We start from the raw sequence: 17205 nt of genomic DNA, 5'->3' as shown, positions 1-17205 counted from the left end.
GATTGATATTAGTATCTCATATAGGCTTCAATCTCATTCCCCTCAATGTTTTGAGAATCAATTTTCTTCCCAATGTTTAGTCAGAGAAACGGCCAAGTTTACTCCTGATTTTACATAATCAATGGCGGTTTGTGATTTGATGTACTAATTTGATAGTTTTTTCTAGCCACATATATCAAATCACTAACAACCACATGCATGTCACGTAAAGCGATTCGATAGTGAGTAACTGCAAATAACATTACTAAAATAAGAAATAACTAGAAAACGAAAATAAAGAATGAGTGTAAATTCTTGATGCATGACAATTATGGTCTGATGTTGTTTTTCTTTGTGGATTGTCTTATTTTTCTTTGGGTGGGGATTGGTAGGGTTATTCGAAATAAATACTATCCCATTTCTTTGTTTGAGACTGCATCACCAAAATAAGGTCTCGATTTGATTTTATGTTGTTGAGGAGAAATGACATATTAGTGGGCATAATATGGTGTACAATTTTGATAATCAATGTGACTTGCTGTACAAATTCATTGTGGTTGGTATCATCTAGGAGAGCCCAGGTCGTTAACTTATAAACGAGATGTATACTATAAACAAACAAGCTCGTTTTAATAGGATAGTATTAGAATGGTGAGGGAGCATTCTTACAGTGTGAATCCGACTTCTATGGCTGTGTTGTGAATCTGCCATGATAAAAGCATCTAATGTTGATACAAGTTGGTTATCCCCCAGGATTCAATGGACTATTCCTCAATTGAGAGGGTAATTGGAACAAAATAATTTAAATAAGAATATAGACCCAAACTGAATATTAATTAAAAACACAAAAAGAAAACTTAAGAAAGTAATGAAGAAAGAGTGAGAGGGAGCAAATGAGATGGAGGAGAGGTGATTGAGTGAGTGAATAAAATGAATGAATAAAGGGCAGTATTTATAGGCTTCAATGTAACTAATTTTGCAATTATCTTGGCCAATAAAATCAATAAGTTATAAATTGCTGATTTTGTGCAACCAACATATAAGCATGTGCATCAAGACTTGATCAATTGGATATTGAAAATAATAGCCAATTCAAATGAATTAATCAAAGATATTCTTTTGAAATATTTTATATAACACCATGTTGACTCCTCCTATCATGTGAAATCATATTTCAAAGTTTAAATCCCTTTCACCGTGCAAAATCTATCACTGATTCAAAGTCATCCACCACCTCCGACAACTCTCATCACCATCACTACCCATAACCACTCACTCCATACCTAGCCCACTTGACTAGAAATTCTTAGGTCTACAACCTTCGATTATTATGTTTTTCATCATTCTTGTTCTATAATTTACAACTATAAATATGTAATTTTGAATTGGTGATGCTCATTGCTCCTTGATCTAAAACTTTAGGCGTGTGACTAAGGCGGAGTGTGCAACATGTCTATTAAGGTGCATTTGATTGTTAATTTTCAATAAAAAAATGTCATTTTTTTTTACTCAAATTTCTACTTTTATGCTATTTGACTTATATTTTATTTCCATAAAAAACATTTTCCTATTATTGATAACATGATCAAATTTCCTTGAAAACAAGGAAAATATTTTCTTTAAGTTTTTATTTTTCGGGTAATTCTCTCTCATCTACCCACTAATAAAAAATGGACAAGTTTAACATTTTTTAGATTGAAAATTAAATTAATCGATCACATTTAATTGATAATTTTCATTAAGTTACAGGCAATTAAATTATCTAAAATTTATATTATTTTCATGAAAATTTCATGCTTGCAATCAAACGCATCCTTAGAGTTTTTAGATGAAAAAATCAAGGCTATGGAAAAATGTAACAATAGGATCTCAATTGGAGCTAATCATTTTTGTGTTGATGGTGGTGCGACTTCATGTGGACTTGGTGGCAATATGATGTAGTTCTTGGGGGATGATGTTGGCAACAATACCAGTAATACAATGTAAGTTAATAACTTCAATTAAATTACAAGAAGAATAAAACAATTTAAATATAAATTAATATAGAGGAAAAGTTACAAACTTATCAAACGTAGGATTTCCAGATTTGAAGATATGCCTGCTTTTTAAAAATAATTTCATCTGATTTGTGTGTAATGTTAAAATTCTTATAAATTCACCTGATTTTTGAAATTGATCCCCTAAATGTAGTTTAGTTGTGAAATTAACCATTGGGTAAATATGATGCCACTACAATTTTTATTTTTACACCATATTTTTAAATAATTTTTTTATTTACCAAAATAACTATAAATGAAATGTCATAACTCTAACCCTATAATTTTCTCTCCTATTACTATGCACATCACACTCCCACCACTGGTAATATTCATTTCATTCTCTCTCTCTTTCTGTTTTTCTTATTCTTTTCACTTTACTTATCCCCTTAATGTCTATTTGCATGTCCCCCGCCACCTCTCCTATCAAACCCAATTCTTTCTTGTTAATCTCCAACTTGAGCACTATTTGAAAAAACTCATTGGTCAATCAAATCACGAAGGAAAATGGAAAACTAAAACCAAAGCTTTCATCATTTTTAGAATTAAATAACCCAATCATTTAAGTTATTGTTCTACCACAAACATAAACCTAATTTTTTCTTGGCTTTTCCGTCGATGACAACAAACTACTTAAGCAGAGAATTCCTTTTTCCTATGTGTTGATAAGCACTTTGTATCCACCCCATACATATAAAATTTGACTAAATATCCAAGTTCCTCAATGAAACAGAATTTAGGGAAGCAGTCCACTTTACACTTTCAGGGTGACTTTCAACAAAACATCAGTCAATTTGAATGAAGATATTCTTGCATCTTGGTGCATTGTCACTAGTTGTGTACACCTTAATTCTGTTTCCACTAATCAAGTATTTCATTATTGTTCTATAGGCCAATGACAATGGTAAATGTATCCAATTTTGAAATCTATTATTTGTACATAATGTGATGTCCATAACGGTGTTCATCATTCTCACATGGAGAGGGATTCACTTGAGATAAATTATATTTTATTCGAAATGAGTATCTCTCTATATGAGAGAGGTGGACACCATTATCGATACCATGTTGTACATGTAACATAATCCATCCAATCTTTATGCTTTTCATTACGAGATCAATTAACGAGATTGATTTGTTATTTGCCTAATTGGTACCAGTGGCACATTAGCTTTGTATTCATTGATTTGTAGGACACAAATTATTGATAAAAATGATGAGTAATATTGGGAGGATGAGTACACCAAAATATTGTATTTTATTTTTCATTTTATTGTATTAAGAGTATAATTGTAAATTTATTGTGGTGTACTTATTGAAAATATATTTTAATTGTCGCGTGATTATAATGTGATATAGTAAACAAACTTTATAGTGGTAATATAATTACCCTTAACCATTTTATTGTTGTATTTTTGGTTTATAAATTTTGGCTTCAAAAAACCCTTATGAAGTACTTTTTTGAGTACACACTACAGTTTGAAGACACAACATTTAAGGTCCTGTTTCATTCACATTCTTTTAAAAAAATACATTATTAAATAGTGATTTAATATTATTTCAACCAAATATTTTTCAATAAAATAATATTACACGTAAATCCAAAATTATTTTTTAATAACATATTTTTCATCAATATACTATTTAAAAATACATTTTCATGAAAATATTGTGGCTCAGACAAGGGCTTCGTAGCAATTCTTTTGTATGAAACCATCATTTTCAGCGAGATAAGCTACTTAATAGAAGGTTAAAATAAGTGACATAATGAATAAATATTAAGATTTTTTTATGCAATTAACAAGATAAGCTATTTAATAAAGGTTGAAATATTTACTCCTTTTGTGCAATTAAAATATAACTCAACAAATAAAAATTATGCAATCAATATAACTAACTTTTTAGTAAAACTAAACAAAGCCATTTTTTACACATCTTATAAAGTTGAGTGCAGAAAGTGTAATTTCCTCATAATTCATAAATAGGGTTTATTATTTTATATATATAAAAAAAGTTGGACAAATGGAATCCAACCCAGATTCCCAATACTACGACTCCCAAAAATCTCCGTTGTAGTTGAAATTACACCCAAACAGAAAACAGAGCGAGACAAGGCAAATTGGATCTTGAAAAATTGAAAAGGAATGGAAATTGGAAGTAGCAGTGCTAAGAAAATAATACCGGAATCAGTAATGGAGGCAGTGAAGAGAACGTCGAGTAACATAGATGAAGTTAAAGCCAATTTGGAAGAGTTCTTGAAATACTGTGATTCTGAAACCCTTTCTCAATTGGAGCCTCTTGAAAGGGCCCAGGCCCTCTTCTTGATTGCTAAAGCCAACACTACTCTCGTAACCTGTATGTATTCTGCGTGTATATCTGTGTGTTTTCAGCTCTTAAAAAAATAAAAAATAAAAAAATAGAACCTTTATTCTTAGATATATACTGTGAATTTATTAAACTTGAAGTAAATGTTGGTTTCTTATTGTTATCTTTTTCGTTCATCAGATGATGGAGTTTTTCTTTAATTCAAATACCGTTGTTGTTTGCTTATTGTGGCTTTCAGTGAGGATGAGATGCAGAGGTGTGAACCCAGATAACCATCCCGTCAGAAAAGAGATAGTATGTTTCTTTTTATACTTCTCCATCTTTCTTTGGATGTGTTTACTGTGTTTTTGCTTCCTGTTTTAATATTTTCTTAGTATTCGAACTAATGCATGTATGTGATACGAGGTATTGATCAAATTATCTTTGCTAAAATTTATTTATAATTTTAAGGTTGTGAACTTGTCCGGGATCAAGTTTTATGCTTTTGATATTTTTTCAGCGTTTTTTACTAAAACTTTAGGTTTTTTTTTTTTTTTTTTTTTTTTTTTTTTTTTTTTTTTTTTTTTATGGTGCTTGTGTATGAGTTTGATAATTCTGTTTTCCTATATGCCTGTTTATAATGCTTGTGCTTTTATTTGTGCAATTTATACTTATTGAAATTTGTATCTTAATCCTGAGGTCAAGTTTAAAGCCTTGTCCAGTCCAGATGTTTTTCCCTGATTTTCTTGTGCATTTGGACATATCTTTCGACATTGCAAATGAATGGTCTACCTTAAATTGTATATTGATGAAGTCATCTGCCCCAACTTCTGGTTTAAGATTCCAAGTGGATGATTTTTTGACAACTTGTGGTGCGTGCATTTTCTAATGGTTATGTTTGCAGGAGAGATTAAGTTTGTATGAGGAGAAACTGCAGAAATGCATGGATTTGAGTAAAGGTATAATTAATTCTCCTCAATCACGTTTTATATTGAAAGACTGGTGCATTTTGCCTTGTATTTATGACACAGTATTCTATAACTTATAAGACAGATTTTGAAAAGTAGGTAGACCCATACGTTTGAAAACCCTTATGAGCTTATAAGCTCCATCCAAACATGCTCCGATTCTCCTTGATTCGGATTCAAAGGCATAGTTAACCTATTGAAATGAAACTTTCTCTTGTGGGTTTGGATTGTGGTGCATGGTAATGACCCTGTTTTGATTCTTTTGATACACATCAGCATTGTGTGTATGATATCTGATCATATGCATTATCTTGAAAACCATGTATGGATGTTCATCTTGATGAGAGGAAAGAGAAAGTAAAACACCATGTTATGCATGTTAGGGAAGCATTTCATTGCATTAGATGTATAAATGTTGGATGAGAAACTGAGAATTTATAGTTACTAAGGTGATTTCTGTCATTGTTAATTTTTGCAGCTCCAATGCGACCTTCAGCCACCATTAATCCCATGGCGGCAGCCCGCTTTATTGAGCATTCCTTACCTAACCTTTCACCAGGTAGGTGGTAATTTATTTTTGAGCATGATGTTCTTTCCATTTAGCTATCTTTTGAATAATTACATCGTTCTACAGAGCAGAAGAAAAGCATGAGGGAAATCAGTCGTGGTGAGGTGACAAGGATTAAATATGTGGATAGAAGTGTCCATAAGAAGAGAAAATATCAGTCATCTGAGAAGCAATCTGTTCGTGATGCTGCACAACAATTTCTTGAGAAAGCAGCATGTGAGCTCTTAGGTGACAATCAAAGTGGTATTAAAGGACCTTTACAACCTGAAAATTCCGATGATGATTGCATTGTTCTAGATTGATCCTCCGGTAATTTTTCTTTTTTTCACCAAATCTGTGTTTCTATTTGCACTTTGAACATTTAAATGTTTGAGTCCTAGATGCTTGTGGATCTTAGTTTTATCATATATTGTGATTCTGTTGATTCAAGTTAGAAAATTCCGAGGTTCAACTCGTTCATGGATGGTAATATTCTGTTAAGTAGTTTGTTGTTATGGAGATTGGGGTAGATGCAATGATACAAAATTTACAAAATTCAGGGCTCATTGGTAATGCTTAGCAACCTTAGTTTAAAACTCAAGCGAGTGCTGAGGGTGTGGCAGAAGTAATATACATGTTAATTATATTGACATATAATTTGCTTACATGGATTAGGACTTGTCTACATGTTTCATTGTAATTTTGTGGAATTCTGTGAAAAGACCAAGTTTATATGGAGTCCTTTAGAATTCCAATATTTGCATTTAGACAGGAACAGCTTTTTATTATTTCTAAATTTTTCAATGAGACGAATGTTTTGAACATACTAGTTTATATATAAACTGTTGCAAAGATTTATAATAGGCTAAGACAATAACCTTTGCCGAATACATTCTGTTTCCAAAAAGTGAGTCTTTTGCATTTCTCCGTATCATGATACTTTTTCCATGATAATGGTGATGAAATGACTACTAAATGGGTTGGAGATGGAAGGGTTTTCTACTTTTAATGTATGTGGATATTTCTATACTGTCTTAAGAGGAATTAACAATGAGTATTATTGCTGATCAGAATGTATTACGGAAATGGTAAATCCTGGCACATGTGGTACATAAGACATGGCAAAAAAAAAATGATGTGGAACTGATGATTTGGTTCCCATTCCACATGCCACCTAAGTATTCTGTTTTTCTATGGTTGAAATCCTTGATGAGCAACTTTGCTGACTTAAACCAACAGACTATTTGGCATGCTTGTAACAAACTTCTGATGAGATAAATATTGACAATCAATTTTGAACAGTTTATTAGTCAAAGCCAATTCCATTTGTAGGGTGCACTCTCTATTTCAAAACTTCTACTATAAATTTTAAGAATCTTTGTATTTTCGAATTTTATCCAGCAAATAGCACTAGATCTAGCTGAACTTACATCTTGTCATAAAATTTTACGAATATCTGTGCTTTTTCTATTGATCTGATGATTTTTCTTCATGCACTATAAGTTGTCTCTTTTTATGTTATATTGCTATGTGGGTTTTTTTCAATTACTAGAGAAACATAAAATAGCTCATAGAGTTACCATAAGTAATAATTATGGTTCTAATGGCTTTCTTGAGAAACTTGATTTTGGAAACAGATTTCTTCACGAGCTTGCTTTTACCTGCATATTCTTTAACTAGGTTATGGGAAATAACATGTTTTGCTTCGTAAAACATTTAGCTACCGAAAGGTTTGAATGGCTCATGAAAAAACTGTGAATAATAATTATTGAATCAATAATTTCAATGTTTGGATTGGTTGGTGCATCTGTAGGTTCCAGGACATTCAATATGCGTTATCATTACTTATAGGTTATAGCAAATATTAAAATTAGCTCATTGATTTACGCCTTTTTGTTGATTGAAAATGAGTTTCTTGTTTTTCATATAATATTAACTGAATACTTATAAACAATATATTAAAAATATTTAATCCTTCTTAGTAAGTCAGACTCATTCATATGAAATTAACACGTTGATGACTTCAGGAAAAAATGGTATTCATGGCAATCATTTGAGATCATTGATCATAGAGGAGAGCTGAATATATTTACAGGTTTTATATGGTTATGTGGATAGCTGGCTAATAAGTCCAGACTATGATTAGACAATAATATAAATCACAAGTCCAATATTATATGTATGGATTAACAACTGCTGCTAATGTTTTTTAGAAAATTAACATAAACAATATATCAAAAATATTTAATCCTTCTTAGTAAGTCAGACTCATTCATATGAAATTTAACACGTTGATGACTTCAGGAAAAAATGGTATTCATGGCAATCATTTGAGATCATTGATCATAGAGGAGAGCTGAATATATTTACAGGTTTTATATGGTTATGTGGATAGCTGGCTAATAAGTACAGAGTATGATTAGACAATAATATAAATCACAAGTCCAATATTATATGTATGGATTAACAACTGCTGCTAATGTTTTTTAGAAAATTAACATTGAGCTGTCATAATATTCAATATATATTTGTGCGAGAACCTAGAGGAGGAGCATTTTTGAATTAAGATGAAGAGTTTTAATGTCTAGCAAAATATCCTTGGTGGAAAACTTGATTATTAAGGTGTCTTTTTCTGCCTGTATCCAAGTATATAAATCTGGGGTTGGGATGTCTGCTTTACGAGTTGTTCACCTTGATTGTGCCTCTTAAGGAATTATTTCTCAATGTGGTTTGAAATTTCATCCTAGAGTTTCATGCATTAATTGACATGATGTGATACAAAATGCACAAAATGGATGCTGATTCACCATGGATATTTGAGGCCTAAAATTGTACAATGGTGACTTACGAAAGCTATGGAGGAATCTGGGACTGAGGTAGATTCAGACTAGACTTCCAAATTATGTCTTAGGTGCTATTATGACTAAATTATGAGCCCTCAAAGCTGCAATTGAGGAGTTCCATATTATTTGGAATAAGTTGAGGCATATTCCCCTATATAGGTTGAACTATTGCAGTTTGAAAATTGATCTTGGCATTTTAAGTATTTACTGAATACTAAACTATTAGGTAGAGTTCAAGCACACCCTTATTCAAAAGTTCCATGCAGTACAGTAGTTGACATTGTACGTAACTGTAAAAGATATCTCCCTAAATCCACAAATGTTTTTGCATAGTTCAGCTGGATAGCATCATAGTATATAATGTTAGGGTCGAAAGGAGAAGTACAATACTTGCTCTTGTATGTTTACTGTCTGCTATTTATGCTTGAGTGATAAGCCTGTTTGGTACCTATCTATACTTTTCCTACATACTGGCCCACCAGACATAAAAATAGAAGATGAATTTGTTTGCATTTTTTGTGGGAAAACTTTTGTAAAATAGAAAATGATGGTAGCAAATGTAGAAATATTAAATCAGTATAGAGACATTTTCTAAAATGGGTAAAGAATGTTTTGCCTATTACTTTCTGACATGTCAACCATAATGTCATGTGAATACTAAAGACGTCGTTCAAAGCTTCAAAGTCATCTTTCACATCACTTTTTTGAAAATATTCCAAATGAGCCCTAATATCAGCAAATGGAAAGACCAAGGGGTGGGTTATGTGGTTAGCTATGTTGCACGGACACTTCAAAAATGGAGAAGTATCTGTGTTGACACGATATGCCACAGAATATGGATCAGATCCTCCATTTTACACTTGGACACAACTAGAAGATGACGGAAGGTGTCTTGCTTCTCTAGCGGCTGAAAAATTTGCAGAGAAAGAGAGAGATTTGGGGAAGACAATGAATTAGGGAAGACGATGAGTTTTAGAGCGGTTAAACGGTCTTTTGAGAAGTCCAATCGACAATGTTAATGAGAGTGTATTAAATGGGTTCTTGTGAAGTCCAATGAATGTAGTTAATGAGTTTATTTTTGTTTAATTTAATTTGAGTTTATTTTTATATACTTTTTTATTTCTTATATTTTAACTTTACAAACATATTATGTTGTAATTAAAATGAATTAGTGATATATCTTTTCTTTGGTATTAAATTTAAATTTATTTTTTAAATAATATATAAGACATTGAAATTGATTTTTTCCTTAAATTTTTGGAAAAGAATTTATTTTGACTTTAAATTTAAATTGATTTTGAATTATAATCCAATTGTTTAAATTGATTTTATCGAAGGAGTTGATAAACAAATAAACTAAAAGTTCATTTTTTAACAACCAATATCAGTTAATTTTGTTTACAAGTTAATTTAATATTGTGGTTATTTACTTTAATTGAACCGTTTTTCTTTTTGTTATTTTGGCATTGTTCTATGATTTTTAAAAATAAAAAATTTGTAAGAAGTATCCCCGTACCCGTATTTAAAATTGGGATTCTTTTTAACCACATCCCCATATCGTAATTTTTTATAATGTGTACCTGTATTTGATACCCGCACCCGAGTCACAGCATCATGGGTGGTTGGACAAGTTCAGGTTGAGATGTTTGGAAGGTGTCAGCCATGTGGAGTTTACCAAGAGAATAGCAGCCATATTATTATATATGTGTGAAATGAATATAGATCTCTTGCATTTGTAGTTATTTCTGAAAAGAAGTTATCGGTTTATCTTATTTGGTTTATCTTCAGCAAATCCACTCAACCATCATTTTGCATGATTTTATATTATGACAGCTCAGTCCAAATATTTCTACTTGCGGTTTAGAACGGCGTGCGAAATTTATGTACTTTTGGTTTGGTTTTGGTAATTTTAGCGCACAAGGGATATAAATGCTGTCCATGGCAGTGAAAACCTTGTCAAGTTTGAACCCTCTGCAATTCATATGTTTAAGATCTTCAGAAATTTTTTATAGTTTAAGATACTCTTGTTTGCACCTGTCTCACACTGCGAGACTAAGATGGGAATCTCTGAGTGATGAAATTGTGAATAATTATTTTTCTTGGCTTTAGGTGATCACCGAATCGTCTGGAAGGTTCTGTTGCAAGTTGTTTTTTTTCTGCATTAAAAGTGTGAAATGTTTATTTTTTGTTCTTGCTGTCCTTAAATGCGAATTTTCGATAAACCATGAAATTATCTTTTGTTGTCTTTCATGTTTTGACTTCTTTCTCTTTCTCAACTTCTCAGTGCAGGGGGTTGAATGTACCGTATTCACGATCTATTTTCACACGATAGGCGACTCTGGTATGCGATCACAGAGACAGTTTTCCAGTTCTGGGTATTCCCCTCCCTAATGAGAGAGCAGTCAGTGTTAATGGTTGTAATTTTGGAGGTTCTTGAATACCCCCAGAAGTCATAATGAACCTGTGTATCGTGGGGCTGCTGTTTGGTAGCACTTGAAAATGTTTCATGACCTTTTCTGAATTTTGAAAATGATGTTAAAATGTTATTTGTTTCCATGTGAAGAAGCATAATTGCCCTTTTCATTTGGGGATTCTCAATTTCCCATTATAATCAAACAAGGGGTTTTTGTCAACAGGACCGTAGTCGAATAAGCAAACTTCATTATAAGCGAGTGTTTTGGCAGAATTTTCGCCTTTGATTTCAAATGATTTTAAAAAGTGCTTTTGAAATTTATTGGTGTAAATGTTGTTTTATGTTTATTTACGAAAATGCAAGCATTTATGAAAATGAATAAAAAAATTATATTAATCCCATCCCCAATAAATAAATAAATAAAAAGATTAACACTTCAAGCAAAGATACATCAAATCAGAAGGAATCCCACAAAAGCCCCCATTGCCACCAAAAAGCTCCCCTTCAAGTTTGCAGCATTGCTGGTGGGAGCAACCGCCGGACCCTCAACTTCCGCCGGAGAAGGTGCTGGAGAAACACCGATGAAGCGGGAGTGCTTCTCAGACATCACCACCACAATCACCTTCTGACCCTTCTCGCAGTGCCCCTCCGCTCCACTGATGAAGTAGTACGGCCCCGACCGCTCGAGCTTCACCTTCGTATTGCCATCGGTGTAAGTTTCAAGTGGACTCGATGTGTTACATGTAACGTAGTCTCTTTTCGCCACTTGCAGCACTGAATCCTTAGACCCATCAAATTTCCACACTGAAAAACAGCAGAAAAATTTTCACACAACAGAATATTTCAATAAATTTTTATTACTTATTACACCGTGTGTATATATACCTAAAGAATCGCCCACTTGGAATCGAGTTTTTTCTGCCCAGTGATTGAGAGAATCAGATTCCGAAGAAGGGACTTTCCACGCATCGGATTTGCCGCCGATCAAGTGGTCTCTGGCTTCTGAGAAGCTCAAGAAGATGATAAAGAGGACAAGTGGGGAACACAAGGACCTTGAGAAACTAGCCATTTTTTGATACTGCTATGAAAAATCTTGAAGCTCAACGAATTTTTTATTGGAGGTTATTAAAGAAAAGAGGTTTCAGGGATGATAATGGTGGCTGTGTAGTATATGCAGCAGTATATATATAGAAGAGGCCGAAAAATTAGCCGTTAGGGAGCAGCAATTAGCGGCTGCTATGGAGATTTTGCTGGAATTGCATTTTTGTGCTTTTTAACGGATATAAATTTACTTTAGATTGGGACCCAGCAAATTATTATTATTATTATTATTATTATTATTATTATTATTATTATTATTATTATTATTATGATATTTTTTTTCTAACTTTTAAATACTTATTTTATTTAAGGAAGTGTCCCAAATGATAAAGCTCTAACACAACAATAATTAGAAAAACAAAAAAACTTAGGAGCATGAAATGCAGTTTATTTTAAAAGATAAATTGCATGTGTAGTCCCAACTTTGACGAAAGTAACAATATAGTCCTTGACTAATTTTTCTTTAGGCTTTTATCCCCAATCATATGAGAAATAGTAAGGTCAGTCTTCCTAGCAATGAGTTTGATCAATTTATTTGACAAATGATGACGCTCTAGATCTAGCACAACAAATAATTAAAAGAAATGAAAAATAAATAAATTATCTTCTTAGTTAACCCCCTTATGTTGTTATGCACTTGACTCCATCACAATCACTCCCACCGTCACAGTTGCCTCCTCTATATTGCCATCACCATCACCACCTTAATTGGAGGCATTTTATCCCCTTGGTTCATAAACAAAGGGGAGAAGTCGCAGCCAATTTTGCTCCATCTAGTTCATGGGTGGGGAGAAATCCCCCTCTAAATTCGAGATAAAAATATATATATGTATTTCATGATCAAAACTAATGGTACCTTTGATGGAATCCATCCAGAAGAACCAATTGTACCACAAATGCAAATGTTTAGGATCATATGCACCAAAATTTAAAGGTTTTGATAAAATAAATAAATACAACAAGATCGGCAAAGAATTGGGACCATTTGAACTAATTTTCCACTTTAAATAATAAAACTCTACCCTAGCAGTGGTTTGCTAAGGTTCTAACTTTTATATATATTTTAGTGACAAAAGCTACGAGTCAAAGATGTAAAAATAGATGATAAATTAAATTATTTAACTTCAATCCGCTCATTTGTTGACAACTTGTTTGGGAGTAATTTTTTGGCCCAAAAAATTGATTTTTTGATCGTTATTTTACTATTCCAGCCGTCATATTTGACTTCTTCTCTCACAGGTGGAATCCACTTTTCTCCTAACGGTCAAAAAATCAATTCTCAAAATCATTCCCAAGCAGGCTCAGGTATTTCATTAACTTTTATCAAAATCTACTAAAATTTTGCCTTTTAGTTTCGACAAATATAGACTAAATATTCAAACTTTGAGTATGTCACTCCTTTTTCCATTTCTATTGTATCAAATACGTAAATAGAGCGAAATACATTATTAAACTCGAATACTAATTCAATGTTGTAGACTTTCAACACGTCAAGGAAAAGAAGCAGCAATTCGACACGTTGAGATGCACCGCCGTATAATTAGCGGGACAGCCCCGCACCAAACCACCAACAAAACACACACAAATCTTGAGTTTCTACTCATATCAGAAAGGGAAACTGATAACTGCAGGAAGGAAAAACAATGAGTCCTGAGGAGTAAAAAGAGCAGGAATTGAGTGCTTAAGGCAGCGGCGGCGGAGCTTGCCTTACGCCACCTATACCATAGTTCTTGGTGGCCTTGCTATTACTGGTGCTATATGGTACTTCACCATGAAAAAGCCCGACGCCACCGCTCTGGAAGTCACGAAAGTTTCCGTTGGTGTTGCTTATCCTAAAGATACACATCCTCCCAAATAGAAATTGGAGATGCATTGCACACAATTTTTTTTTCTTTTATTTATTTATTATTATTATTTTTTTTGTAACATCTGGTGTTGTGAAAGACTGAAAATTTGTTGGAAAAACTTGAATCCCTCAAGGATATGGAGAAGAAGATCAATAGAAGTAGCAAACACCATAAAATGACCTGAACGCGTAATTGCTATACTCAAATTAAATTTGTCTCCTCTAGGATTATTTTTTATGTTTAAAAAGATTCATGGCAAATGATTTATAGAATTTAACAAGCCTTAGAAGAAAAAGACACTAACACCCCGTTTGGTATCCATTTTTTACGAAATGCATTTTTTTCTTTTTTTTTTTCAACCACACATTTTTTTATTAAAATAATATTATACGTAAATCAAAAAAATTTCTTTATTTTTCAACCACATATTTTCCATCAATTTACTATTAAAAAATGCATTACATAAAAATATCTCTCAGACACCTCCTAAGCAATTGTGTTTTCTCCTTAAAATTTGATCAATGATTAATATGTAAAGAGACTTTTGTAAAAATGAAATATTTTCAATCGTGGTGGTGTAATAATTGTGTAAATGAATGAAATCTATCTTATAGATTGTCAATCATACACTACGAAAAGGTTACAAAGATCCATGAAGAGATGCATTTTTATAAAAAGATGTTAAAAAACGAATCAGAAATTTCAAACCCAATGCCAAGGGCGAGTTTCAACTTCTTCATTTTTTTCTTCTTGTTTTGTTTTCGATATTTTCGTACTTACTCTATACACCCATATTATATATAATCATTTCAATATAGTCATCATTATAAATTGAACACCAAATTAAAACAATTTTCCACTTGTTCAACGTATAATGATATAGATATTCAAACTGGAAACATTTTTGCATACGAATCAAATATTTTTTTATTTGAATCTAATCATAATATAATTTTCACAAAGTATCATCGAGATTAAAGATAACATGATAGTTTCGAACCAGTTATTCCTTGTAATAATACCCGTGAAACACACACTCAAATGTCATGTGTTCACAAGTTCCTCAAACTTGCTTAGTGTTAGTATGATCTTGCAATCATCTTATTTGTTAAACTTTTAAAGAGAGAAACTTCAACTCTCTATTATGGCGGCACCACCTCGATGTTCATTTAGGTGAAGTTCTTCTATTATCTTTATTACTTTTAGAGATATTTATACTTAATATTGAACTTCATTAAGAGCTTTTGAGTTCAACCCCCATTTAAGTAACAACTAGTATTGTGTAATTAGGATAGGATTCTTTCAAAAATTATAATCCTAAATTTATCTATTTATTTAATGTCTTGTTGTTACCATTTGAACTCGTGGATTTTAGATTTAGTAATGACAAATAGGATTGACGTCATTTGTAGATATTTTAGTTTAAAAGTTTCAATACCATATTACTTGATGTAGATATAACTAAATCTCTAGTAAGAGGTTTAGTTAAAGGATAATCTAGGTTCTCAATTTACTTAACGTAACTTAGAGAAATTATTCCTTTTGATTAATTTTCTTACGTCGTCGTGTCTTAGACTTATATGTCTAGACTTTCCATTGTATACCTCATGTATGCATTTGCTAATGTAGCTTGACTATCACACATGATGGATATTGTTCGCGAAATATTTCTCTCGATTTAAATTACCGCAAGTGTACGGATCGTGACAAGTAATAAAGTGGATTTTAGAAATTCGAGTATCGTCCCACAGAGAAAGAGTAGTTCAATTTTATTTATTTTAGCCTTAACCGAAACTAATTGATTTAAGATGAATTTTAGAATTAAAAGCCCTAATTTTGGGGGAAATCCCCAAATTGAAAAACCCTAATTTCAAATCAAACTCTAATTACTTAAATTCACTTAACGAATGACTCAATTATGAAATGTTATGAAAATAAATGAAATGTATTGTCAATTTATGAAAATCTATGTAAAACGAATGCACTAGGATCACGAATCCCCAAATAATTACTAATTAAACCCTAATTTCACAATTTTGATAATCCAATAAGAATTTGACAAATCAATGCTCCTAAATCTATTCAATACTCTCTCTCGAGATGTATTGAACCTATTCTCATAAATCACCAGCCTATATTTCTATGACGGATGCAATTATACAAGAACGCATGTAATCTTTTTGTGAGCAATTAAAGATTTACATAGGGCATAGGGGTATATTTCTATCCCCTATCGGACCCTCAATTTGAAGAAATCTTGTAAATCTTTGTATCAATTCTTGTTCTTGCCTTCAAATCCTCTCCAAGACGAATGTTTTTGCCTCCCAATTCGTTCGTGCTGCTTCTGGATGTTTATTTGCTATTTAAACCCGTCGAAATTAGGTTACCAAAGGAGTTGCAATCATATAAGGAAACTGCAAAAATCGGGGACAAGTTATACCTATGCGACCGCATAGGTATATGAAAAATGGCGTTTTTAATCCCTGGGGGGTCACTCGCGACCGCATAGGTTTTATACTATGCGACCGCATAGTAGAGCGAACTTCTAATTTGAGTCATTTTGATCCTCAAGTTTCATTCCTTCACTCCTTGACCTCCTCTCTTGTTTCTAGTTGCTCCAATGTTCCATTATAACTTCCAATTGGTGCTTAGCTTGATCAATTACTTGATGTGTTCATCGGGTCAACTTTCAGATAATTGCAATTTGGTCCCTGAATTTTCATTTTGCTCCAATTTGGTCCTTTTTCGGTTCTTTTCTCCTGAATTCCACTATTTCCTTAGAATCACCTACATTACATGAATTCGACAAAATTAAGTAACAATTCAATCATTTTACTTGTATTTAAGTCATGTTTGTGATGTAAATAAGTGTGCAAAAACACACTTATCAGATATCGAAGATGTTTTCTTTGGTCCCAAAGATATCTCATATAATAAATCCTTAAACCACTCAACTTCTTTCTCAGTATCTAATAATACCACAAATTCATATTCCATGGTGGAGTGTGTTATGCATGTTTATTTCTTAGATTTCCAAGAAACTAAACCTCTTCCAAGAGTGAACACCCAACCCGAAATAGATTTACTGTCACCAATGCTAGATATCCAACTAGCAACATTAAATCCTTCTAATATAGTCGGGAATTTAGAATTTTGTAGACCTATTT

At 32.3% G+C, this 17205-nt stretch overlaps 2 protein-coding genes across 3 annotated transcripts; one reads left to right on the top strand and one right to left on the bottom strand.

Annotated features, from left to right (window-relative positions):
- Positions 1–4043: 4043 nt before the first annotated feature.
- On the top strand, positions 4044–11310 carry LOC111372908 (nuclear nucleic acid-binding protein C1D-like). Of its 2 annotated transcripts, none has more exons than XM_022995332.1 (6): positions 4044–4370; positions 4579–4634; positions 5224–5278; positions 5766–5846; positions 5922–6164; positions 10967–11310. In XM_022995332.1, the coding sequence occupies exons 1-5, from the start codon at positions 4160–4162 to the stop codon at positions 6155–6157; spliced, it is 639 nt and encodes a 212-aa protein (XP_022851100.1). In that variant the 5' UTR covers positions 4044–4159; the 3' UTR covers positions 6158–6164; positions 10967–11310. The 2 variants fall into 2 exon arrangements, with proteins under 2 accessions (XP_022851100.1, XP_022851099.1); XM_022995331.1 differs by having other exon boundaries at positions 10962–11310.
- A 192-nt stretch (positions 11311–11502) lies between these two features.
- Positions 11503–12254, bottom strand: LOC111372909 (early nodulin-like protein 1). Its single transcript, XM_022995334.1, has 2 exons — positions 11976–12254; positions 11503–11894 (listed from the first exon to the last, which is right to left on the bottom strand). The coding sequence occupies exons 1-2, from the start codon at positions 12157–12159 to the stop codon at positions 11542–11544; spliced, it is 537 nt and encodes a 178-aa protein (XP_022851102.1). The 5' UTR covers positions 12160–12254; the 3' UTR covers positions 11503–11541.
- Positions 12255–17205: the final 4951 nt, after the last annotated feature.

This window comes from Olea europaea, unplaced genomic scaffold, assembly GCF_002742605.1.
Source record: "Olea europaea var. sylvestris unplaced genomic scaffold, O_europaea_v1 scaffold1046, whole genome shotgun sequence".
NCBI classification, from domain to species: domain Eukaryota; kingdom Viridiplantae; phylum Streptophyta; class Magnoliopsida; order Lamiales; family Oleaceae; genus Olea; species Olea europaea.
Note: the sequence above shows the minus strand (reverse complement) of the source record. Positions and strands in the feature narration are given on the sequence as shown.